Source organism: Epinephelus fuscoguttatus, linkage group LG12, assembly GCF_011397635.1.
Source record: "Epinephelus fuscoguttatus linkage group LG12, E.fuscoguttatus.final_Chr_v1".
In the NCBI taxonomy this organism is placed as follows: domain Eukaryota; kingdom Metazoa; phylum Chordata; class Actinopteri; order Perciformes; family Serranidae; genus Epinephelus; species Epinephelus fuscoguttatus.
Window position 1 is genome coordinate 16,026,117 of NC_064763.1, and position 26,827 is coordinate 16,052,943.

General features: G+C 40.7%; 1 protein-coding gene across 1 annotated transcript in view; it reads right to left on the reverse strand.

The window, feature by feature from the left end:
- Nucleotides 1-26,827, reverse strand: part of doc2b (double C2-like domains, beta) — a 247,321-nt gene that overhangs the window by 25,361 nt on the left and 195,133 nt on the right. The window contains exons 4-5 of the mRNA XM_049591263.1: nucleotides 25,054-25,163; nucleotides 17,386-17,512 (exon numbers count right to left, since the gene is read on the reverse strand). Of these exons, the coding sequence (XP_049447220.1) occupies nucleotides 17,386-17,512; nucleotides 25,054-25,163 (237 nt within the window). The remainder of the gene's footprint in view (nucleotides 1-17,385; nucleotides 17,513-25,053; nucleotides 25,164-26,827) is intronic.

Below are 26,827 nucleotides of genomic sequence, written 5' to 3' on the forward strand. Positions count from 1 at the left end.
GCTACGGTGACATCACCCACTGGTTTGTGGGTGAAGTTGACATTTTGCCTGTCGAACCATATCTGGGTGAGAGGGTGGAGCTGTGGAGGAGCGAGGGGTGGATCTGACTGAGAAGCAGAGGACAGTATCAGCAGACAACCTGTCACTCAAAGCTGCCTGCCCTTAGTTATGCACAACGTAAAGCCTAAATAAAATGTAAACAGCTGCGTTACAGTTATCATGAAGGGGGAATTAGCTATAGAGACCAAAACTGTTTTTGTACCAGGCTGTAAACTGCTGTAAAGTTGGGTGTTCTAACATGGGGGTCTAAGGATTGACTTGCTTTTTGAGCCAGCCTCAAGTGGCCATTAGAGGAACTGCAGTTTTTTGGCATGTCTGTGTTGGCTTCATTTTTCATCCATGGAGGTTTCTGCTTGGCTGCAGCCCCTTCTCTGAAAAAATCTATACTTTGTGATGCAGCGTTGTATGTTTGCAAATTGATATATTGCCGTAATCAATGTCAATGAATCACCTCTGCTTTAATGTAACTGTTGTTAAACCTGGTCTCCAATCAATAAATAAATCAATATGTTTGCTGTTTTCCATGAAGGCATGTGAGAAAAACAACGTTTTCTTCATAAAAATTCAAGGTAACACAGCGCGACTAATTGATTTACAAATGGTCATTTTACGGGTGACGTACCGCTTGAAACAACCAAGATGACAAAAATGCATTTCTCTGTTTTTCTTTGAAAGCCAAAAACAGTTTCACTATTTGTGGAATAATTATACTGAAAGTCTGAATGGACATGAATGGACAGCTGCTGCTTCAAACAATCCTGCCTTAACAAGCTCCAAGCAGCGGCCGTTGTTACAGTCGTTGCAGGCTCACACATTTGCTGCTAAACACTGACCTCCGCTTCAACATTCAGAAACAGTATGAGAATAATAACATGAAGAAAAACAGGCTGAAAGTCTCTGCAGACAGATTTCTGTCTCCGCCACAGTCTTTGTGCTTCTGTGTGGGAGATAGTGCTCGACAATCTGTCCAGCAGTGTCCACAGCAGGATACTAATCAGATATCTCCAGGGAACTGACTCTCTATACGAATCACAAATGACTTTTACAAGGCGTCTCGCTGGACTCGAGGACTCGGCATCCATTTCATCTGGCATGCCGACATGTTTCGGCCGCCGCCTCAGTTTACTGTCAAACCCATTTAGTCCTGTCTCTTCTTCTACTGTTTATCTGAGTTTAGGACATCCTGCTGGTTGTCTATGCCCCTCTGTCTCCTTTACCAAGATGTACTTTGGGAGGTCTGTGACACTCCGAGAGGCTGACAGGAATACAAGAGTATGAAGACAGAGAGCGAGGGAGGAAGTACAAACCTCAGGCTGCCTGGATGATATCAAGGCCGGCGCACCTGACAAGTGCAGACGTCTTTACAACACTCAGAGTCTTCTTTTCTCTTGCACACTCACAGAGCATAATTCAAAACTCAAGACCTACATCTGTTCTTTAGCATTTCTGTCCCCTTGAATTTTGCCCTTGTGTTCATTTTATTTAGTTGACTGTTAATGTTCTGGTAGAATTTATGTCCCGCCACTTATGTTTTTACTGTATCCTATAATTCCTTATATATATGTTATTGCTCTACTAAACATGGAACATCAATTTCTCCTCGCTAGGCATCCTTCTTTAATAAATATTTTTGAAGCTAGCACATGAAGAATTTATACCAACAAATAGAGACATTAAAAGCTCCTGTCCCCTCCCTCCTGTCCTAAGCCCCTCCCACCAGACGACCACAGGCATATGCATGAGCTTCATACAGTAACCCAGTGATTTCCATACATTTATTTATTTAGTTTCATTGTACAGTTGTACACAGCAAATTCTCTCAGCCCCTCATTGCTCCACTGTCTCTGTTTTTCAGACAAGAATTAGCAAGCTAGCCACAGTCCCTCCGCCTCACTCCCCGCAGCTGTGGACTGCTTCCCCGGCAGGAGAACAGGCAGCATCTTGAGAAACGGAGCTTTGATCTGCGACTGTAGCAGCTGAATTTCAATCAGCAGAAACTCCCCAGTGCTGGGTGTCACAGCAGTTGGTGGCCAGCGGCAGTGCCAGGTTTAACCTGTGTAACAGCAGCAACAGAAAGTTTGCTGATCCAGCGACAAATCAGGTCTTTCCATTCCCCTAGAGCTGGGCTTTGCACTAGCTGGGGTTGCTGCGGCTGCTGACTGGAGTTCTATATCTGGAGCTGCTGCCTGCTCTCCTCCCTGCTAGGTAGGCTGTAGTGGTGGGGAGTGAGGCGAAGGACACACTTTGATTTGAGAATCTTGCAAAAGTTAGCTTCATAAACTTGAAGTTGAAGTCGCAGTCAAAATCGAAATCAGAATGTCTTTATTGTCATTGTATGATTAAAAACGCAAGGAAATTAGGAGTGCTACTCCTGTAAGGTGCTGACAGTTAAAAACCACATCCATCATACATTCAACCATCCAATACACACAATAATAAATAAACAATAAATAAGTTTAATAGGTAAAAAAACTACATATAGTATGTCTTTGAATATTGCACATCTGGTGTAGGAATTATACCCCAAAAAAAGATTCATCCTGTTTATTTGAATTCATTCAGAGACCCTATTGCTGTGGGAGAACACTGTGTTTGAGTCTGTTTGTCTGGGTTTTGAATGATGTGAAGTGCTTTCCAGAGGGCAGCAAGTCAAACAGATGGTATCCTGAATCGTGAGCCTTTGTCTCCAGTTAGCAGAAGGCTAAACAATTTGCAACATTTTCTCTCTATCTCTGAAACACTTGGCTGGTACTGACATTGTCATATTTTGTTTATTCTAAGATCTTTTAGACTCTGAGAGTGCATCTTCTGTTTTTGGGTTGCTTTGCATTGTAGACAGTTGTTGCCAATGCTAGAATGGCAACTTTCTCTGCAGGATCTTCTGACATAGAATCAGACTTTCACTGGAGCAATGAGCACGCACGTCTGCATTTGTGGAACAGTCAGTAGGAACATCTTGTCTGTGAGGGTGCTTTCAGACCTAGAGTTGTCTCCTTCAGGGAGAATCAGGGACTAATTTTGTTACAAAGTTGCATAATTGCCTAGAGTTGGTTCATGTTCTCACAGCAGCATTTACAGGAGGACCAGATCAAATGCCTTGTGTGAGAAAGCTGCTCTTGATTGGTCAGAATTTCCATGTGGGAAAAATCAGGAAGTAAACCAAACGTTGAAGAAGAGTACACTTGCAAGATAAATGTGACACTTTCTAATGTCACAATGGAGGGACAACTACGCAGGATGATTTTAGCGCTGCTCATCGTGGACTATATTGCTGTCATTGTTCATTTTAGTCAAACCATACAGTTTGAAAACAAGGCGCGGCTCCAACTAGAAAACAATGTTTTGATGCATTGGATGTGCTGAATGTGCATATTAAAGGCCCGAACATACTCGGGCGGAACATATGTGGAACCAACTCCGCGGAGGTCCGCGTGGACTCAACTGGGGGCAGATCCCTGATTTTTTGGCATTCTGGTTTGATTTGGTCAGAGGAGGTGAATTTCTGTCCAATTTACGTCCATTTATATATAAGTAAATACATATGCTTGAACCATTGCGATGGAGTCAGAGTTTGCAGTGACGCCAATTATGTTCCGCCTCGTTAGTTCACCGCACGGACCGTTTAACCTGGCAACAACTGCAGCTGGCTCAAACGTGATTCGCCAATATCACACGGACTAGAAACAGCCTACAACTGGAAACCAGGGCTCTTCCGCTCTTCTTCCGGAGGCAAGATTTCCGGGGTTTGCCTACAGACTCTACATTCACTGAATGTAGAGTCTGTATATAGAGACTAAGGCAGTACAGGAGGAGGTGCACATTAATAATCCTCCAGGACTGTAACATGCTCATGTTTAACCCAAACATTGTGTCATGTGACTGCAGTTGGTTCAGATCCAGATCAGAACATGTTCTCACTACAAACGAACCGCACCAGAGTTCGTTTGTAACCAGACTGAGACCACCTCTTCAAGAAGGTCTCAGTCTAGTTGCTGTGTTCACACCTGCTCAAACAAACCGCACTTAGGGGGCAAACGAACTTGATTTTGATTGAACCGAACCAAACAGGGCAGGTGTGAAAGCACCCTGAAATGACCTGTAGCCTGAAAACAGCCAAGAGGAGGCGCAGAAGCCTGGTTTTCTCTCAGTCCACTTGAATCACAATATGCTCAGAGTAAACATGGGATTTTTGCCCACTGAGGCCAAAATTACACTGCCTACCCCAGCTTTAAAACTGAGAGACTCAATTGATTACCACATAAAATCAATAATCACAAATAAACACAACATACATGTCAGCATCTACACGGCCTCTGCTCTTCATAGACTCTGTCTGCTCTCTTTCCCTGGTTCTATGAGCCTCCTTTTCCTCTTTCCATTAATCTGCTCAAACATTAAATCTACTTACATACACAAACATACTGCTCTGTGGTAGTGTTTGCTTAACATTTTCCAGCTAATTGTACCATTGCTTGGGGGAAAACTCAATTAAGATTGGCTAGAGGATGTCCATTAATTGAATTTAACGCACAGTATAACCGGACACCTCCGACGTGACTGTCTGAACATCGTTCTAAATGAATGTAGCTGCAGAGCTAAATAATGGAGTGAGATATACATCTCTTGCTCTCCTTCTCTCTCTGTGCCTGCGTCTTTGTGTTCTGAACTCCACAGGCTGGCAACAAAGCAGCACAGAGGTAGCAACTGAAAACAATAATATTCCTAGTGTATTGACTGGGTTTCAGGTAATGCTCCATCCCTGAGGGGTTACCAGGGAAACGGCGATATTACCAGGAAAGAGATCAGGTGATCCAAGGATAAAGGGGAGTTTTCCTTTGACTTGTCCCTGCTGCTCAGCCACTAATCAATTCCCATCTCTTAACATACAGTTAGAGGTGGAAAACCCTTAATTAACTGCCACAATTGTGTCCCTCTTTGCCTATCTCCTGTCATGTTCAGAGTAGCACAGGTCTCCAGACATACTGAGACGAGTGTTTTTTTTTGTGCCACATGTCATTGGCAAACCTCTTTTGAAACAAAGCGTGGGTAGTTCAGGATATGAGGCTGTAAATGTGTGCAACAGGAAGCTGGGCCAAAACGCATCTCCTGCCAATGTCCTGGTAGGATCCCTCAGATCAACACCTCTCAGAGAACAGTGGGTTGCTGACTATTGTGCTGATGCAAGAGAAGAGACCGTGGCTCACAGGGCACTGGCATTCAGTCTGCACACTCACAAACATATTCCACGCAGAGAGGATAAAGAAAGCAGTGCTGATAACAGAGGAGGTAAAATCAGACATAAGAATCTGGCGCTCTGAGGCTTAACTAGAAATTTTTGGTTCCCTGAAAAGAATGTTCCTCAGGTTTCTTGTCTTTTTTCAGTTAAATCAAGACTTAATGTCTCAGTTTAAGCCCACAGGTTGCTGCAGTGTTTATTACAGCTCACAAAAGAAATGCATCACACAGAACATGAGGCTTTTCTCTGTAACATCAATCTTTTGAAATCTGAGCAAATTGGCTTGATTCTTTTAAAGACATTGGAAGAAGGCAATGAGCAATGAAAGAAGAAATTACCCTAAATATTAGCTAGAAATAAGTAAAAAGAGAAAATTAAAAACAAGAAAATTAGTAAAAAAAAATCAAATGAAAAAATAAAGAAAAGAAAGGAAGAAAGTTAAAAACAAAACAGCAACAGAGAAACGACCTGGAAAGAGTGCTTAAAAATTGTAATAATTCTGTAACATAATTTTAAAATGTAACAATAATAATCATTATAAATATAGTTTTTTCTGCTATTTTTTTTTAAATAAATAATTTTCTAAATCTGGTATTTATTTATTTTTATTTATTTATTTTTTTTTAGCAAGTTGCTCATTACCTTTTTCCCCACGTTTTCTAAAGAAATCATACCAAATGGGGCGTCGGTGGCTTAGTGGTAGAGCAGGCGCCCCATGTACAAGGCTGTTGCCGCAGCGGCCCAGGTTCAAGTCCAGCCTGTGGCCCTTTGTTGCATGTCACTCTCACTCCCCTTTCAGGCTTGTCTGTCCTAGCCATTAAAGGCTAAAAAGCCCCAAAAAAATATCTTTAAAATAAAAAATCATACCAAATTTTTCAATGGTTTGAATACTTGGGAAAGGCGTCTGAACGCAGCAAAAGAAAAGTGATGTCGCGCCAGGTTTCAAAGAGTTAAAAATGGAAAAATCAAAATTAAAATGTAGGACGAAACCTCTTAAATTATTCTCTCATAAGTGTTTAATGGTCAAAAAAATTTCGGCTATCTGCTTCATCACGACAGTGTGGACGATAACTGTCATCCTTTTTTTTGATTCAGATGTTGCCAAACTTCAAACTAGTGAGAAACCAAGCACAAAAACAAAATCCTTCATATTAAATAACCAACACTTTTTAACTTTGGTCGAAAATTGTGTTCTTGTAGAACTCATCACTACTAGTAAGAAGGTTATTGATGTTTTTGAGGCTTTTGGTGGATGGACTAACAGTGAAGATATAGACCGACTGTATCTCTGTGGACTGTGAGTAACCACAGAAAAGTTGATGAGTATTTGGCCAGTTGGAGTTGCCTTGTTGCCAGCTCCCAATAACACCTATGTCAGTCAATTCTTTTGACAGAGCAATAAGGAGCATCTCCAGAGGAAGTATTTCACTGCTGGAAAGATGGTCTTTTAACAAAAGTGGTCTATCTTTGCAGCAGAAAGAAGAAAATCCTTTTTAAATTGGTGCTACGTGACCAGAGAAAGAGGAAAAGGGCTTTTGCTTAAGACGTAGAAAACCTACAACTACCAGAATGCACTGCACTACACTGGACGAATAAACACTCCAGCTGGCGGGTGACGTAATGAAAGCTTGGCTGGTTTTCCACAGGAAACAACATGGTGTTCAGCTGGTAACAAACAATATCAAATTACAGTTATATGGTAAGCTAAAATATGTTTCTGAAAACATTTGAGGCAAAAAAGGGCAACACAGTGACAGAAACTTGGTTTGAATTTGATCTGTAGCGATTTGTAGTGCCTGCTAACTTGAATGGGGACAAAGATATTTAATCAAGCAGCTCTTCAAGACTTTTAAAATGTTATCGGACCAAATGGATCAAATCTTGATTGTGACATGAGTCATTTCTCGGGGGTTGTGATGGTCAAAAAGTACCATTGTTTGGCCATTTTGAAAATTTGCTTCAAAGCCTGGCACACTTCCTGTGGGCCTGCTTTGGCCTCAACTCATTTCGCTTTGTGTCTTTTTCTTGCCTCTTCTGCTTGTATCTCAGGTGGGAGGGACGAATGTGAGCAAAATAATTGAGCATGTACAGCCACTACTGCGCCCTCATGGGCAAAAAAACCCCAAACAGTTATAGCAGGTTTAATGTGCTTTAAGCATCATACTGGTCACTTGAAAGTTAAAAGAATTTGATCCCTCTCTCGCTTCCCTCAGCATTTAAATGGAGCAAGCCACTGGCACCACAGCCAAGGGACTAAATACTCCGCCTGAAGGGGATGTTAGTAGAAGCTCCAAGGTCACTGAAATAATCATGTATCATCCTCTGGGGACCAAGAATGCCTGTATTTTCACAGCTCACCTTCAGTAATGAGCCATAACATGTTGTGTGCCCCCTCCAACGATTCAGCACAGTCACATCATTACTGCTGGTGCTGAGCTTCCAGGGCAGACAAATAAACAACAATGTTTTACATGCATTGTAATGAGACAAAGTGCTGTTCCAAAAACAGGGATTAAACCTGCCTTTTTTTTTTTTAATGGCAACGGGGTGAGCTACAAATGTGTGGCCATCTCTTACAGTTAAGCCTTTCATTGTCCAGCTGAGCTGAGGGAATAGAGAAATGTATTGCACAGAGACACTGATCCAAGATTCATTGCCAGATTAGGCTGCTGGCTCTGACACTGTTCAGGCCCTCTTGCTGTCGACTGGTGCCAGTGCTGTGGGCAGACCCAGAGTTGAGGCTGGCAGACACATCCATTAGATAAGATGGGTGAATGGTCACAATGTTTGCAAGGACACAGCTGCCCAGCTTCCTTGAGATTACTAAAACATACAAACAGCTCTTCTGTCTTCCAAAGACCTTTATGTAAGCATGTGTGGACTTTTCCTGTCTGTATGGTGGGAGCTATCTGTGGTGACAATGGAGGCATTATCCTGAATGTGACTGCTTCAGTGTAGATTTGAGTAGTTTGGTTTCCTCAGGCAGCTCTTCTTAGCTCATTTATGGGTGCTTTGACTTGTATAAACTTTTACAGGGGTGGCACAGTGGTGCAGTGGTTAGCATTGTCGCTTCACAGCAAGAGGGTTCCTAGTTCGAACCGGGATGGGTAGCCCCACTGTGCGGGGTTCGCGTGTTCTCCCTGTGTGGGTTTTCTCCGGGTACTCCGGCTTCCTCCCACAGTCCAAAGACATGCAGGTTAATTGGTGACTCTAAATTGGCCGCAGGGGTGAATGTGAGCATGAACGTTTATCTAGGGTAAGCTAGGATAGGCTCCAGCCCACCAACAGGTTAAGCTGTTACGGAAAGTGATTGAGTGAATGAGTGTAAATTCCCAGTATTTGCAATGATGAAAGTAGGGCTGGATGATATGAAGAAAAGCAAATACCACCAGCCTGTTCTCACTCCCAGGTTGTCAGATATTGATGCTTTGTCACGCCCATCAGCCTCTCACAGCAATGCACAGGGCACCCTTCAGTGTATGTGACACACAGCTGAAACACACTGTAACTGCTGTAAAATGGTTGCGGGTAGGTTTTGACAACGTAACTACTTGCTTGCATTTAGAAAAAAGATCATGTTTCGGAATAAAAGTAGAAATACCGCCTCACAGTTGTATGCCTTCACAAACCTGTCAAGTTGCAGTTACAGTTTACGTCCACATTTTCCCCTCTGCAGCACAGATCTATACAATCAGCAGTGTCAAGATGGACACACAAGATTAATGTCACTAATTCTGTATCTAACCAAATTCTTCCCCTTCTGTCCCTGAGTAATGACCAGAAAAGTCATTTTGTAGAATGTTATGATGTCACAGAAAGCTGATGTAAAATGTCATTGCTGTCATCATTTTATCCTGTTAGACATTTGTGTGTAATTTTGTCATAATTAGTGTATGAATTCTTGAGTTATTGCCAAAAACATTATTTGTGAGGTCACAGTGACCTTGACCTTTGTTTGTGCCAAATCTGGAGACACATCTCTCAAGGTGTTCTTGAGATATCACTTTCAACAGAATGCGACAGATACCCTGAAAACATAATGCCTGTGGGCCGCGGCTGTTTTCGGTGCAGAGGCCTAGTAAGTATGGCTCATGAGGTATAGCGGGTCATCTTCTAATCATAAGATCGGTGGTTCGTTCTATCATGGTATTTTTGAGCAGGATACTATACCCTAAATTGTGCCCGATGGCTATACCAGGTGAGCAGGTGGCACCTTGTATGCTAGCCTGGCCAACAGTGTGTGAATGGGTGAATGTGACTCTGTAGTGTAAAAGCACTTTGAGCAGTCGGAAGACTAGAAAGGCGCTTTACAAGTGCAGTCCATTTACCATCCATTTACATTATTAACATGACAAATACATCACGTGAGTGGCGTCAGTGTCACTGTATGTTAATTGCATAAGGTTACATTGAAACAACGACAACTTTTGGTTTCACACAAGACACGAACTGCTGTCTCCTGAGTGAAAGTCTGTTTGTTCTTTGTTTTTGGCCGATCAGCCCCTTCTCCCTCCTGTCCATCGTGGATTTTCTTGCTCTTTGTAATGTGTCAGTTGCTCTCAGTGTCACGTACTGCCATGGATGGGTTTACATTCGAGTTAGCTGAAAACTGTGCATCTCATAGACGCTAAACAGGCTGATATCACAACATTTTTGACCAAATATCTCTATCGATATTGCAACGGTATTGTACAATTAACTATTGGCTCTTTCAAATGGTAATTACACAATGAGTTTTTTTCGGTAAATAATCATCAGTTGTGTCAATGTAATAACTAAATGGTAGGGATGCATGATAGTATCGGCATGTCGTTGGTACTGACCAATACTGGCTTTAATATGAACTATTAGAATCAACCAAAATGCTTTTTCTTATTTTGCACAATATTACATACATTGAAAAGTATTGTATTTCATGTCTCCATCCTGGGCCATCACAATAAGAGTATGCATGCATAATATGGAGTTAATTCCACCACAGAAGAGACTTGATGATGTGGGGAAAAATGTGTATATATCGATATTGGTGATCAGTCAAATTAGTTGTTACATCACAACATAAGGGATATCAGCAAAAAATCCAGTATCGTGCATCCCTACTAAGTGGGTCTAAGGGCAAATAATAAAAGAACAGCTGGAGAAATCAAAGTTCACTCAAAAACAGAAAAAGACAACTTCTACAATATTAAGACACCCAAAATTTGAGATGATATGTAGTCTTATAACACAATATCAGTGTATTTCCATGCCCTTATTTGAATTGTTCATTCATGAATTCATTTTTACATAAGTGTCATGCATTTCTTTTGGCCCATTCCAAATGGGATTACTAGACACTGTCATTTTGCCTCTGCACAGGCGATAGCTGTGGCCGGAGGCATTAAGGTTTTAGGTTGTACGTCCATCTATATGTCTGTCCTATTCTTGTGAAGGCAATATCTGACAAGACAGCCTTGAGGGAATTTCTTCAAATCTGGCACAAATGTCCACCTGGACTTGCTGATGAATTGAGTCAATTTTGGTGGTCAAAGGTCTGTGGTCGAGGTCATAGTGACCTTGACCACAGACCTCACTGCTCACACAGACCTCACTAACGTGAACAGATATTTCAGTCTGTGAATCTGCCATATTTACAAAATCGAACAAAATCTGTTTTTATTTTACTAAATAAAGCGACGCGTCATTCATAGTAACTTTGATATAAACTTGGTAGAAAGGTTTTCCAACTTTTAGACTGCATCTAATCATTGTTTTCTGTATTTCTTCATCCATATTCCAACCTGAGATAGGCCCATTCCACAAGTTTACAGGCTGACTGACTTGTTCAGGAGCTGGACAGTCAAAATGCTTCACTGTCAGCCAGAAACCACCAGCACGACAGACGCTGCAAGTTGCTGGATGAGATGATTAAATGCGTGGTGCTCTGTTCTCCCCAGCACAGCAAACAACATCCTGTGTAGAGACAGAACTCCTTATCCGCTAAGAGCAAGCAGAGCAGAAAGCTTCCTGCCTTGAGCTCTTCTCTCTCTGTAAGCTGAAGTGGTCATAGCTTCACTTTGCCTTGAAGCATTTCTATGTGAAAATGTCCAAACATTGCTCTTTACTGTCCGGGGTGAGACATACAGTATGACAGGGTGGTCCAAAATAGCAAAGCAACCTAACTGGAAAAACAAAGACAGTTATGGAGTTTGACACAAGCATCTGCTCTACAGCTACTCTAAAAGCCACTGCATGTTGTGATGGTCTGAGCTACCAGAGACACAAAAACCTCCTCTAGGGTTATGCTTACTGAAAGGAAGTGCAATACGAGAATTAAAGAACATGTATAGAGTAAATCCATCCAGTCACTGCTGTAAATAGCTGTTAAAAAGCAACGGTTTCAAGCAGGCCTACCTTCAATTTTCTACATCATTCTCACATTTAGTCATGGACGGTGAAGGTATAGGCTCAGCCGGAAGCATCATGTCAGGATGTGCTTTTTGTGGTGGAGGCTCATTCCTAGTCAGACATCAGCTCTGACACCATCTATTGTGAAATGTAAATGGTCTTTTTTTTCTTTTTTGCTGTCATCACCCTAGAGATGTTTTTATTTATACCACAAAGGTATAGAGAGGCAATGCTACAAATTGCAAACACCAGTTACGATTATACACTCAAAAAATTAAGGTTTTTCTACTGGTGCCATGCTCTGTAATCACTGTATGACAAGTTTAACCACCATACACATTCAAAATGTCACTGTGATTTAGAGGGATAACTTCATTCACTGGGCCGACTGCCGGCAACTTTTAAGGTGGAATGTTTACTTGTAATGTTACTCAATGCATGAGTTGTTAATGTGAATCAATCAGCACACCTTAATTTCACTGTGACAACTTTGACCATTTTATTAGTTTTCTCTTGGATATATATATTCATTTCAACTGGATTTTGTGAACTGCATATATTCTAATTGTCACTTGGAGAAAAAAAAAAAATGTGGCGGAGCATCGTTCCTGTGGACTCCGACAACACTAAACCTCTGAGCTTGCCTGAGAAGGACCAAATGCACAAACCCACTATTTTTAAGTATCCCATGGAGAAAGACTCACTGCAGCTTGTTTTATTGTGTTCTGAAAATGTTGGCGTGCAGCCTCGTTCTGTGGACGATCAACTAGGTGCAGACTTCCATCTGTGTCACTGCTGATGAGGAAATACAGTGAGTGCTGGACAGAGCAGTGAGTGACAACTACCCGCCCACATTTAAGGGTACTGTTTGCAGTGGAAATGCCAGGGTCTAGGTACCATGTCTGAAGGGTTACTTTTGATTCCAAAGGTACCATACTGAAAGTGTTTGGTGGAAACAGGGCTATACAGTAAGCAGAGAAAATAGGTGAGCACACATTAGCAGGTTGTAGGCTAGTGGCCGATATGTGACGTGCCAAACAGCGTCTGAGAAACACTGGTTTATAACATGAAACTGCTTTAGTCAGCATATATACCGGTTTAATTCACGTGGTCTGTTTGTTTTGGAGAAGACAAGACCTCTGTGGATAAACCTCCTGAACAATGAACACTGACGGAATTCTAACCCAGAGGAATTTCAGCTGGTCACAATGTGCAGTCTTCACTGCTAGAAATCTGCCTAAATCTCACACACTGCCTCTTTAAAATGGGGTCATGTTGGAAGTGTAGCGTGTACTTAAATCAAATAAACCTTGACAAGACCAGGGCATAGAACAGTAAATGCACCGTGGCTGTTTGATACTAGTAAAACATGAGCATATTTTGTATTTCTGGATGCTATTTCACACTCCCACATAGACAACAAAGCATATGAGAGAAGCAACAGGAATTTGTCTTTCCAAACACAAGGCTCACTCCAAACATGGATCCAGATTTTTTTTTTTTTTTTTTTTTTAAACTATAAACTGTGTAGGCAATTTTGAAAAGGATATTCAATCACAGTTCGATGATGCTCCACCTCACTCCCATGCTCTCATAACACATAATCCTCTCCTGCACCCCACTCGTGGGCTCCGAACTCTGTGCTCCAATCTATCATGTGGTTAAATCTGAACTCTTATGTATACTTTTGTTGGTGTAGATGTTTTTGGTGCAATTACCAGCATGTACTACATGTACCAGCAGCATCGTAGGCTAGATGCAAGCTTTATTTGTTCCTGCAGAACTGCACATACAGTATTATTGTCTCAATTTAGTGTGACTGGGTATTTCAATTAGTTTCCAATTACATGCTGTTTCTGTGAAAATGATTTCATAAAAAATGCATGAAGGATGCCAACCGTCCAGTGTATTTTCTGTATTTACTCTCTATACAACACTGAAATAAGAGATTTGACATACAGCTCTGCAGTGTATCCCACTGAAGGATTATTGGAGTGTTGCTCAAGATCACTGAGGAATGAAGCCATATAGTGACATACAGTATGTGCATGATCTGAGAGACTGAGCTGAAATAGACTAAGTGAAAACAGATAAGTGAAACAGGCAGTGGGTATTTGAGGGTAAAATGCGAAAATATCTGCAGCTTTGTTAAAAATGTCAGTTTTCTAATTGGCATCATTTTAACAATTGATGATAAAAACATTTTAGGTATTGCCATTTTCCTGCACCGACCACATTACTGGATTATTTCATTAACAGGAAGATGGAGAAGTTATGATGTGATTTGCTAATCTATTCAAAGTCACCATAGCTAATAGATAGGACAACACATTAAGGTCAGAGGCGTGCTGCACACCAGTTGCTGCCATGTCGTGTCCCTCAGTGAAGAAAAACACAATGGCCCCATAGGTGATATAAACCACCCTGCAGCCATGGCATTTTCATTCCAAGTTTTGACATATTATTCAGTAATGGAACCTAGTTTGCATGAAATATATATATAAAAAAAACCCAAAACAGTAAATTGCATTCTTACTTGGTAAACACACCGAGCTATTCATCATGGCCACCCACATGCTCAAGTGCCTCTGTTGTTTCCTTGTGTTCCTTCCAGTGATTTCTTGATTGGTTTCTTGTTTAACATTTAGTGTAAATCTTGACACACTGAACACACTTATATTGATTTAACCCCTCATCTGCTGTGTAATATGATACTGTTTATGATGCAACTGCACAACAAGCAAACACAGCCAACACACAATAGAGATATTCTTGGAACATACAGTACAGAATATTTTATTAGACATGAAAAATTAATATGTGTATTTAACCTGGTAGTATAGTATATTATTGTATATGCTGGAGTATAGTATGATGTAGTACAATATGGTAAAGCAAAGTGTGGTGTAAACTGGATTATTGTCTAGTATGTTTCTATAGTACTAGCTATAGTGCTTGAGTATAGTGTCGTATACTCTGGTGCATACTACAGTATATTACAGTATAGTATTATTATACAGTATAGAATAGTGTATACTGAAATATATATAAATATAATTAAGATTATTATTGTATGGAATACAGTAAAGTATAAACTAGCGTATAGTACAATATCATATATGTACTGTATACCAGAGTAAATTATAGCAAAGTAGTGTGATATAGTTTCATATACACTGAAGTATAGCATAGCATAGCACAGCATAGCATAGTGTAATATACATGGGGGTATAATATGGTATACAAAGGACTAAGGTACAGTATATTATAGTATACACTGGGTTATAGTATAGTGTACGCTGAAGGCAAATATTTACTGGGGTAGAGTGTAGTATGGTCGAGTAGCATAGAGCAGCATATACACTGGGGTATAATATGGTATACACAGGACTATAGTGTAGTATACTAGGGTTTACACTGGTGTATAGTATAGTTTACACTGGAGGAAAATATTTACTGGGTTATAGCATAACATAGCATAGTAGTATAATATAGTATAGTATAGTATAGTACACACTACAGTATACACTGGAGTTAAGTATAGTTTACACTGGGGTATAGTTTATAGCATAGCATAGCACAGCATTGTATAGTATACACTGGAGGATAGTATTTACTGGGGTATAGTATAGTATAGTATAGTATAGTATAGTATAGTAAAGTACAGTACAGTATACACTGGAGTTAAGTATAGTTTACACAGGACTATAGTATAATACAGTGTACTCTAGGGTCAAGGTCAGGATGCACTTTATTGTCATTCAAACATGTTAAAAACACAAGGGAATGAAATTAGATACCCAGGTCCAGCAGTGTACAGAATAAAAAACATTTATAGTATAGTATATGGCATAGTACACACTGGGGTGTAGTGTAGTGTAGTATGGTTTACACTGGGGTAAAGTATATTATATAGTACAGTATACACAGGACTATAGTACAGTGTAGTGTAGTACAGTTTACACTAGGGGACAGTATAGTAAATGGTATATAGTATAGTATACACAGGACTGTATAGTGGTGTAGTGAAGTACAGTTTATAGTATAGTATAGTGTAGTGTAGTATGCAGTAGATAGTATAGTATAGTATAGTACAGTATAGACAGTATAGTATACTATATATAGTATAATATAGTGTAGTATACACTAGGTAGTATAGTATAGTATAGTAGTATACACTAGATAGTATAGTATAGTATACAGTAGGTAGTATAGAATAGTATAGTATAGTATAGTATACAGTAGGTAGTATAGTATAGTATAGTATACAGTAGGTAGTATAGTATAGTGTAGTAGTATACACTAGATAGTATAGTATACACTAGGTAGCATAGTGTAGTATAGTATACTATAGTATACACTAGGTAGTATAGTATAGTATAGTATAGTATAGTGTAGTAGTATACACTAGATAGTATAGTATACAGTAGGTAGTATAGTATAGTATAGTATACACTAGGTAGTATAGTATAGTATACAGTAGGTAGTATAGTATAGTGTAGTAGTATACACTAGGTAGTATAGTATAGTATACACTAGGTAGCATAGTGTAGTATAGTATACTATAGTATACACTAGGTAGTATAGTATAGTATAGTATAGTATAGTATAGTATAGTATAGTATACACTAGGTAGTATAGTATAGTATAGTGTAGTAGCATACACTAGGTAGTATAGTATAGTATACACTAGGTAGCATAGTGTAGTATAGTATAGTATACACTAGGTAGTATAGTATACACTAGGTAGTATAGTATAGTATAGTATAGTATAGTATAGTGTAGTAGTATACACTAGGTAGTATAGTATAGTATACACTAGGTAGTATAGTATAGTATAGTATAGTATACACTAGGTAGTATAGTATAGTATAGTATAGTATAGTATAGTATAGTGTAGTAGTATACACTAGGTAGTATAGTATAGTATACACTAGGTAGTATAGTATAGTATAGTATAGTATACACTAGGTAGTATAGTATAGTATAGTATAGTGTAGTAGTATACACTAGGTAGTATAGTATAGTATACACTAGGTAGCATAGTGTAGTATAGTATACTATAGTATACACTAGGTAGTATAGTATAGTATAGTATAGTATACACTAGGTAGTATAGTATAGTATAGTATAGTATAGTATAGTGTAGTAGTATACACTAGGTAGTATAGTATAGTATACACTAGGTAGCATAGTGTAGTATAGTATACTATAGTATACACTAGGTAGTATAGTATAGTATAGTATACACTAGGTAGTATAGTATAGTATAGTATAGTATAGTATACACTAGGTAGTGTAGTGTAGTGTAGTGTAGAACACAATGGATTATAGTAGAATGTTGTATACACTTGAGTATAGTGTAGTACAGTATACACAGGAGTATAGTACAGTGTATTATTATGCTCTGGAGTATAATATAGAATAGAAAACACTAGGTTAAAGTGTGCTGTTGTTTTGAGATGTACATTAATGAATAGTAGCCTACTGTAGAGACGAGTAGAGAGTATGGGGTATGTAGCAAAATGTAATGTTAACTTGATTTAGTGTAACAACTGTTGCAAAGCAAATTAATATAATCTGACTTTTTCTGATCACTGTTCCCGTGCTGTAGAGTTTTTAATTATTCTGTTAATAATCACTACATCATGTTTACAGTAACAAATAAAACCACAGGTATTGGTGAGGCTCGCTGTACTTACAGGTAACTGTTTCTCCAGGCAGTTGTTGAAGTTTTTGATTTGGTTGGGCTTCAGCTTCTTGAGGGGGATTCGCGTTTCCCCGATGAACTCGTTGTGGCGAAATTTGTCCTCATCACACACTGAAATCCTGAGAGGAGAAGAACAGAGCGGGTAGAAGAAGATGAGAATGAAGTGAGGCTCGGGTTGTCGCTGAAAGGAGGCTTACAACAATAAAAACCTGTCATTTTCCACCTGCAGCCGATCAACCTCCATCACAGGGATTCAATCCTCCCCCCAAATCTCCACTTCACTCTGAAGCTGCTCCAGCTGACTCTCTGGGACTCATAGCACTGAAGCAAAACCTCGGTAGTTCTGCGGTGAAGGAGTTCATAAGACTTTTGTCAGGCTCGATCAGCATGACAGATGATGATGGGATAATTATGCTTTAGGAAGCGTTCAGCCATGTATGTATCAAAAGACTCAAGTGAGAAGAGAAGATGTCCAGACATATTTCAGATGATAGAAAAATGACATTGTTCCTGTTCATGCCAAAATCATTTACAACCATTTCGGAACTTTAACTTGAGCCCATCATGCTGTGCTCATCTTATTTACTCAATTAGTGCAGCTTCAATTGAATTGTGCCACAGTGCATGGTACATTCTGTCTGTTTGCATAATGTGCCCATTTTCTGTTTTTTCACCGAGCACATAAACACAATACGCGCCCTCCTTTCAATGCATGACAACATCCTTTTGAAAACATTACTGTATGTTTGCCAGTGTATTCTTCAATTAATAGAAATTAAAATTCATTATATTTCACAGTGTAACTGCTTGGAGAAGATAATGGCTGATGGTGAACTGAAAGGCAGTTCTATGTTCAAAGCCACCGAGGACAAAGGCTCACGTACACTCCGAGCTTCACTTTTACTTTACAGACTGGAGATCTATATTCCTCTCCGCCATTTCATTACATTATGCATCATGCACCCTGTGGCATGAGTAATATGTATTAGCACTGCTTGTAGGGGATACGGCATAATAGGAATCACAATGAAACATGACAGATAAAAAAAATAACTTATCTGCTACATGGACAGGTGGTGATGAATTAGAATTTCAATTTACAAAAATAAATGAACAGTGTTGTGTGGGAATGTGCAGGATTCTCTCTCAGTATTGTTGGTGGGAAATGGTTTATTAAGGCGCTGTTATGTGAATAGATTTTCTTTGGCTTGCGTGCAGACGAGTGTCGATCAGATCACATCTGTGAGAAGTTGTTGATGTTACTGACATTCCTTGTTGTTGTGGTGGTACTCACTGCAGGGAACAACACTAATATTTCTCCTGCTCTGCAACACAAAATAACCATAAAATATTTGCAGAATGTTGATTAGGTTGTCAGTTATTAACAGTGATTTAGCAATTACTTCACCAGCTGTGAGATACAGTATGCATGACTTTTAAAAATAACTAATCTGAGGTTTGAAGAATTGATAAATTATTAGAAATAATGCAATTAGATTTCAATTACAGGACGATCACAACATTAATGTTGATCTGATGAACACTTGTGCATCCCTCAGTCCTTACTCCAATAAAGCTCATCATGCATGAGTGGATCATGAACATCCAACTGGGTGACAGTGGTAGAAATAATCCACCCAGCTTCTTGATGCTCTAAAGCAGTGGTTCAAATGTAATAATTTTGTAATTATTTTATTAGACATAAGATTAAAACAAGCTTGCAACTGCTGCCTTTTGTGATGATTTACAAACCTGTCCGCTCTGTAGACTGTAAAGGTGCTTCACTGCCCTCGTGGTTGAGTTGTGCCTCTTTCAATCCGACAACATCATGTTATTAATAGACATTTACATAATCGATTATTGACATTTGTGAAGTGATGCCAAATCGTTCATGTCCGTATAGTGATGCATCTGAGAATCACTTATTTCCCCACCCCCCAGTGTTAAATGTTAAGTGGTGCTTCAGTCACTGTTTCCTGTATAGACACTGAACAGTTTACTGTATATTTCACTGTTGTTTTGCATCATCACTGAGAAGCTGATGGATTGTTAGCAGAATGTACTCAATCCAGTTGCCAGTATAAATAGGACTTATGTGGTCATATGGGTTGGAGGGCTTGTTGAAACCAAACACATTTGGCACTAGATGAAATGTTCAACGCCCAATATGTAGGATTTTGGGGGGTATATTAGCAAGAATGGAATATAGTATTCATTGTTTTGGTGTCATTTGTTTGAAATCAACTGATACTAAGAATCGTGTTTTTGCTGTCTTACAATGACCCCTTTATATCTACATACGGCGCAGGTCCTTTTCCATGGAGTCTGCCATGTTGTTTCTATAAAAACACAGAACAGACCAAGCAAATGCAGAAGTGTCAAAAATTGCAGTTCCTCTGATGGCCACTTGAGGCTGGCTCCCATGTTAAAATGGCAACCTTAGAGCTAAAATAAACATGTTTACAGCCTGGCACAAAAATGGTTTTGGTCTCTGTAGCTAATTTCAACATTCATGACAACTGTACAGGGGGTGGATTTGGATCCACCCCTTACTCCTACACAGCTCCACCCTCTTGCCAAATATGGTCATTTCTGGCTCCAAAACATCAAGATGGCGACAGCTGAAATGCCGAACTTGAGGCTACAAAACAGGTGTCTGCAAACCAGTGGGTTGAAGTGAAAGCATCTCGGAGTGCTTTGTCAAGACGGCAGCAAGACCTCATTGTCCTGTTTTCATTTTGTCTCTGCTGAAGAATGATATATTAGGGCTATTATCAATATGCAGAAAGTGTTTCTTTCACCCAACTATGGTCACTTCTGGCTAAAATAAAAAAAAAAACAAAAAAAAAACAAAAAACAAGATGGTGGTGGCTGTAATGCTTAACTTGAGGCTTCAGAGGAACATTCCACAAACCAGTGGCAGATGCCATGGTAGCTACGTTCATTATTTATACAGTCTATGGATTGGACAAACAGGCTTTGTGTTTTCACGTTGGCAAGTGTAGCTAGATCTTTGAGGGATAACCAGGGTTATTACAATTCCTTGTTAGAGGGACATGGATATCTTCATCAAATTTCATGGCAATCCCTCCAGTTGTTGCTGAGATATTCCACTCAATAACACAAAAATAAACCTCATGGTGGTGCTCAAGGAAAAGTCAGGGGGTCACCAAAGTCAGTAGAGGTTCATCATCAGGTGACCACGAAAGCTTGTGTCAAATTTGATGACACTCTTTGATCTGAACCACCTGTACAGCAACAGTTTCAGCAGCCATAACACTGCCTAACGATGGCATGGCCTCTACACCAATCAGTTTTTCTCAGTAGCTACAACAAACATACTGTTGGGTGATATAATGAGCTCCTGGCACTAATTAGAAGTCACAACTACAGGTACAATCACACCAGAAACACACACTGCAGTTATTTACTCCCTCCACTGTGTGCGGCCCACCTATCATTAGGATAGACTGTATACTGTACTGTAGCTCCTGAAATGATTACACATATGGTTATGCAACCTACTTCTACTACAGTGTGACCACTTTAGTAAAAATAAAGGAGCAAAGAACAGTGAAGTAACACTTCCATTGCATAACAGTGTCATGTTTATCATGGGAAGCAGACGCCTCTGTTCCAGATTTTAGTCTATTCTCAGGTGTCGTAGTGAAATACAAATAACCAACAACAACAAGAAGTTATCTCACCCAAACAAAAGTGTTGTTTGGAGTGCACACAAACACAAAGGATTTCCCGGCTGTTTAACTGATCAGGGGCTATCACACGTTCAGGTTCGCCCTGGCACCGAGACATGTGGCATAAATTGTAGTGAAAAAGAATACACAGGATAAATGACGACAGCAGTCATTTCTGGGTAAAATTGCTGTTGTCAAATAAAGGCTGTAATATGGTGATTTACCTCAGGAGCCATGAAGAAGAGACACTGTCGAACATCACTGCTCCCTGAAACTTATTCTCTAAAGCCTCTCTGGTAGTGAAATATACCATCGCATGGAGGGGAATGTTTTCTCTCTTTCTCCCCTTACTTTTTTTCTTTATTTCTCTTTAATTTCCTTCTCTCTTTTCCTTTGTTTCGCGTCCTCTTATTTGCTTCCTTGTTCTTTCCGTTCTGTCATTTCCATGTCTTTTCTTTTTATCCTTTCATTCCCTTCCATTCCTCTATACTCATCCTACTCCCCTTTCTTTCTTGCTTTCCCAACCTTCCATCACTCTCATTACCTTCCATTTCTTCCTCCCTAATTTCTTTCATTTCCAGCCCTCGTTCCTTCCTTTCCTCTCATTTTCTTCCTTCGTGCTTTTTTCCTTCAATTGCTTTCATTACCTTACCCTCCATCCTCCCTTTCCTCTTCCTTCCTTTAATTTCCTTCCTTCCTGTGTTTCTTCCTCCCTTTCTACCCCCTTCAGTCCTCTTATTTCCTCCCATCTTGCTTTTTTCCTTCAGTTACTCTGATTACCTTACCTTCCTCTCTCCCTTTCCTTCCTTCTTTTCCTCCTTCCTTCCTTTAACTCCCTTCCTTCCTCCCATTCTTCCCCTTCCAGTTCTCTTATTTCCTTCTTTCTTGATTTTTTCTTCAATTGTTTTCATTACCTTACCTTCCATTCCCCCTTTCCTCATCCCTTCTTCCTTCCTTCCTTTCCTCTCCAATCCTCTTCTTTCCTTTTGTCCTTCTGCCCCTCCCATTCCTCTCATTTCCTTTCCTCCTCCCCTTCCCTCCTTGCTTTCCCAACATCCCATCACTCTCATTACCTTCCATTCCTTCCTCCCTAATTTCTTTCATTTCCTCTTTCCTTCCTTCCATACCTCTCATTTTCTTCCTTCCTTGCTTTTCCCTTCAGTTGCTCTCTTTATACCTTCTATTCCTTCCTTCTTTTAACTCCCTTCCTTCCTCCCTTTCTTCCCCTTCCAGTCCCCTTATTTCCTCCCTTCTTGCTTTTTTCCTTCAATTGCTTTCATTACCCTCCATCCTCCTTTTCCTCTTCCTTCCTTTAATTCCCTCCCTTCCCTTTCCAATCCTCTTCTTTCCTTTTGTCCTTCCGTCTCTCCCATTCCTCTCATTTCCTTTCCTCCTCCCCTTCCTTCCCTCCATCAGTACTCTCAGTACCCTCCATTCCTTCCTGTCCCAGTTTCTTTCATTTACATCCTTACTTCCTTTCCTCTCTTTCCTTGACTTCCATTCCTCTCATTCCCTTTCTTTCTTGCTTGCTTTTTCCTTCCATTGCTTTCATTACCTTCCTGTCCTTCCTTCTTTCCCTGTGTATTCCTTTAATTCCCTCCCTTGCTTCCCATCCCAGTCCTCTTATTTCCTTCTTGCTTTTTCCCAAATTGTTTTCATTACCCTCCATCCTCCCTTTTCCTCCTCCCCTTACTTCTTTGCTTTCACGCCCTTCCATCACTCTCATTACCTTCCATTCCTTCCTCCCTAATTTCTTTCATTTCCATCCGTCCTTCCTTCCTTCCTTTCCTCTCATTCCTTCTTTCCCATTCCTCCCATTTTCTTCCTTCCTTGCTTTTCCCTCAGTTGCTCTCTTTACCTTCCCTTCCTTCCTTCCTTCCTTCCTTTCATTCCCGTCCTTCCTACCTTTCTTCCCCTTCTAGTCCTCTTATTTCCTTTTGTCTTGCTTTTTTCAGTTGCTTTCATGACCTTACCCTCCATCCTCCCTTTCCTCTCCCTTCCTTTAATTCCCTTCCTTCCTTCCTTCCCTTTCGAATCCTCTTCTTTCCTTCTGTCCTTCCGCCCCTCCAATTCCTCTCATTTCCTTTCCTCCTTCCCTTCCTTCTTTGCTTTCCCACCCTTCCAATACCTTCTATTCCATTCTCCCTAATTTCTTTCATTTACATCCTCCCTTCCCTTCTTCCTTTCCTCTTTTTCCTTGTCTTCTATTCTCAGAATGTCTATGAATACGGCCCCTCGACATCTGCTACCTGCCCCTCACACGACAGATTGTTGGTCAGTGACATCTCTGTAACATCGTGTAGGTTGTCTACTTGTGTGTAGACAACCTACACACAAGTGGGATGCTATAGCAGAGTGTCACAAAGAAACTTAGAATATATTTTGCAAAAAGATCCAAAGGTTTGAAAAAGTTCAGTATATTCACAACTTTAAAGCCACAGTGTGTAGGAATTTCTCCCATCTAACGTTGAAATCATATATTGTATTCAAACAGATGGCGCACTCTAGCGCCTCACTGTTTCAAACACGTATTGCAACAATTGTAGCCGCTGTGTACCAAAAAGCTATGATAACACTGATGAAACCATGTCATCCGATACTACATGGAGTATTCATTCAGGCTCCTACACAGACACACGCGACGCGAGTTGACAAACCCCCTCCTCACCATGCTGGCTGTGTTTACAACGTAGGACTATTGGGGTGGATGTAAACTGAAACAAACCGATCATGTCTTGTCTTTTGACAACTGACAAGTGGCTCAACCTCACACACCTCATCCTTCTCCTCGCATTACTGCGCCGCTAACAGCTGTTAGTGGCCAGCGGCACTACTGCCGCATAACAAAGTCCCACTCTTTGAGCATGATGCAGGATCATGTATTATGCAGCATCATGGGAGACGGAATCCTCGTCACCAAGAAAGTGCAAAAGGGAATCAAAAAGGCAGCGTGACCGGCGAATTAAAAAAACAAGGGTCAGTATTGGGGTTGCCTTTCCCAGGTGGAGAGAGCTGCTGAAGGAGAAAGGTAATACAATCACAGGCCAGCGCCTAACAGCGGCTAACAGCGGCACAGTGATGTGAGGAGAGGGATGAGGCTGTTAGCGACCGGCGAATTAAAAAAACTAAGGCCCACATCGGGGTAGCCTTTCCCAGGTAGAGAGAGCTGCTGAGGGAGAATGGTAATGCAATCACAGGCCAGCGACGCTGTTGGCTGTTAGCCGCTGTTAGCGGCCAGTCGCTAACAGCCTCATCCCTCTTCTCGCATCACTGCGCCGCTGTTAGCCGCTGTTAGCGCTGACCTGTGATTGTATTACCATTCTCCCTCAGCAGCTCTCTCTACCTGGGAAAGGCTACCCCGATGTGGGCCTTCGTTTTTTTAATTCGCCGGTCACGCTGCCTTTTCTATTCCCTTTGCGCTTTCTTGGCGACAAGGATTCCGTCTCCCATGATGCTGCATAATACATGATCCTGCATTATGCTCAAAGAGTGGGACTTTGTTTCAAATTTGCCGGGGTAGTAGCGAAGCGCCTCTTGCTCCTCTCCTTCGGCTCCTCAGTCACGCAGTGCTGGCCTGGCTCTAAATGAAAACGCCAAAGGCGGTGCTGTATGTCCCTTGCTGGCGGGTGTATTCTCAAGATGGCGAAATGTAATGGAACCCCACAGACGACTTACCCGCACAATGTACAAACAAATCCGAAATTCTCCTTTTATGAGAATAAGTCAGATTATTGGTGGAGGTAATAGTACACCAGTGAAGACATATTTATGAATGCAGACATCAATTTTTGCCAATAAACAACTGAAAATGTTACACAATGTCCCTTTAAGGAACCTATAGTGTGAAAAGAATCGGTCCGTCTATCACAAGTTTTTTCCACCTTCCCCCTCATTCTTTCCTTTCAGCGGTCATTGTCTTTCTCTTCACTGTGGGAACAAATTGGGTGTAATAAAGTTGAGAGTACCTGAGTGTTTTGCGGACCATATCCTCGTCGGTGATGCCGTAGTAGGTCAGGGTCTCACTCCAGACAGGGTTGAGTGTGTTGTGCAGGGTCTTGGTTCTAAGTTTATTGGCCTGAAAGACAAACAGAGAAGTTGGCTGTTTAACAGGATTGAACATCCTCATTGATTAACTGCCGGTTCCCCTCCTACAGCCCAAGAGAGCTCATCCCTCAGGTGTCATCTTTCATTGAAATGCTGCCAGAATTATACAAACATCCCTGAAAATGTACAAAGCCTCTCCGCCCTGTTGAAAATTTGTCAATGTGTTGACGTCTGGTGGCATGCACGCAAACACGAGCTCACTGTTGCATATTGAACACTGTCGGGGATGAAAGACAAACAGCAGACTGCATTTACATGAAGTGACAGGTATTATCAAAACAATGCAGGAAGTGAATGATGTTGAATACACTGAAGTTAAAAGATAGTTACAGTGGCTCAGTTCATGCTCAGCCTGTTCCAGTTTCTGTCAGTACCACAGCTTTGAGAAAACAATAGTTCAGTCGTCGACCTTAATCAGGCATTAAAGTCACAGTTTAAAAAAACATATTTGTAATTGAGCAACAGGCTGCAAAAATACTGCCAACAACACACACCTAAGACAGTTAGTGCGATAGATTAAGTCACTAATGATGCAAACATTCAATGAGACAAACACTAAATCTTAAGATCCATGGACCCCTCTAGGGCCGACGTCACAATGATGTCAGTTTGTTATCTGGAGGCAAAACACGACTCGCCATCACAGGGCTGTAGGCTACATAGGACACTTAAAATGTTGTCTTGTTGTGTTCTTGGGAGCCAGAATAGAAGGAGTCATGGCTCAAAACTGAAATTTGAACACATACTAGCCTAACCTTACATGGTGCGTTCTTAAATTCAGTCTGAACTCACTAAAATGAGAGCCCTGTTGGTCAAAGAAACGGAGTGTTATAGTTCAACATTCACTCCGCTCGACACTCTGCTGCTCTGTTTCACCAGACAAAGTGACCAGAGTGCACTCTGCCACTCTGAGAGTGCGGTGCTCTAGATAACTGAACGGTACATTCAGACAGTGTTACAAATTTATGAACACTCCAGTTTGTGTCAGAGTGCACTCCAACACTCAGAATGAGTATTTCTGAACGCACCATTCACATCATCTTCCTCCATTTTCTAAAACAAATCAACAGAACTTGCTAACTAGTGCTAGCTAATGTCTGTGGAGAACTGTTTTGCCTCCAGCTAAGCCCCACCCACCAAAAACCATCATACTGTTTACTAACAGTAAAAGGGTCTATAGAATCAGATGGAAAGATAGAAAAAATATCAACTCACAATATGAAAAAATAAAAATAAGTATCACTCTTATTCATCAATAAGAAAAGTTCAAATACACCCAGTATCCAGTGTAAACTAGAAATTTCAAAACTGGCATTTGAGGAGGAGTTTAGAGCTGGAGTGAGGATGCAGTTAGCTGTTAGCTTAGCATTAACACAGGAAATAGAGGGAAAATGGTCAGCCTGTTTCTATCCAAAGGGAATAACTATGCCTACTAACACCTCTAAATGTGTCTTATTTAGATTATGTATCACTTTTGTCTGCACTACATCCATCTATCCATCCATTTTCAACTGCTTATCGGAAGCTGGGTCGTGGGGCAGCTGGCCGAGCAAAATATTCAAGACGTCCCTCTCCCCAGCAACACTTTCCAGCTCCTCCTGGGGGACCCCAAAGTGTTCCCAGGCCAGATGAGAT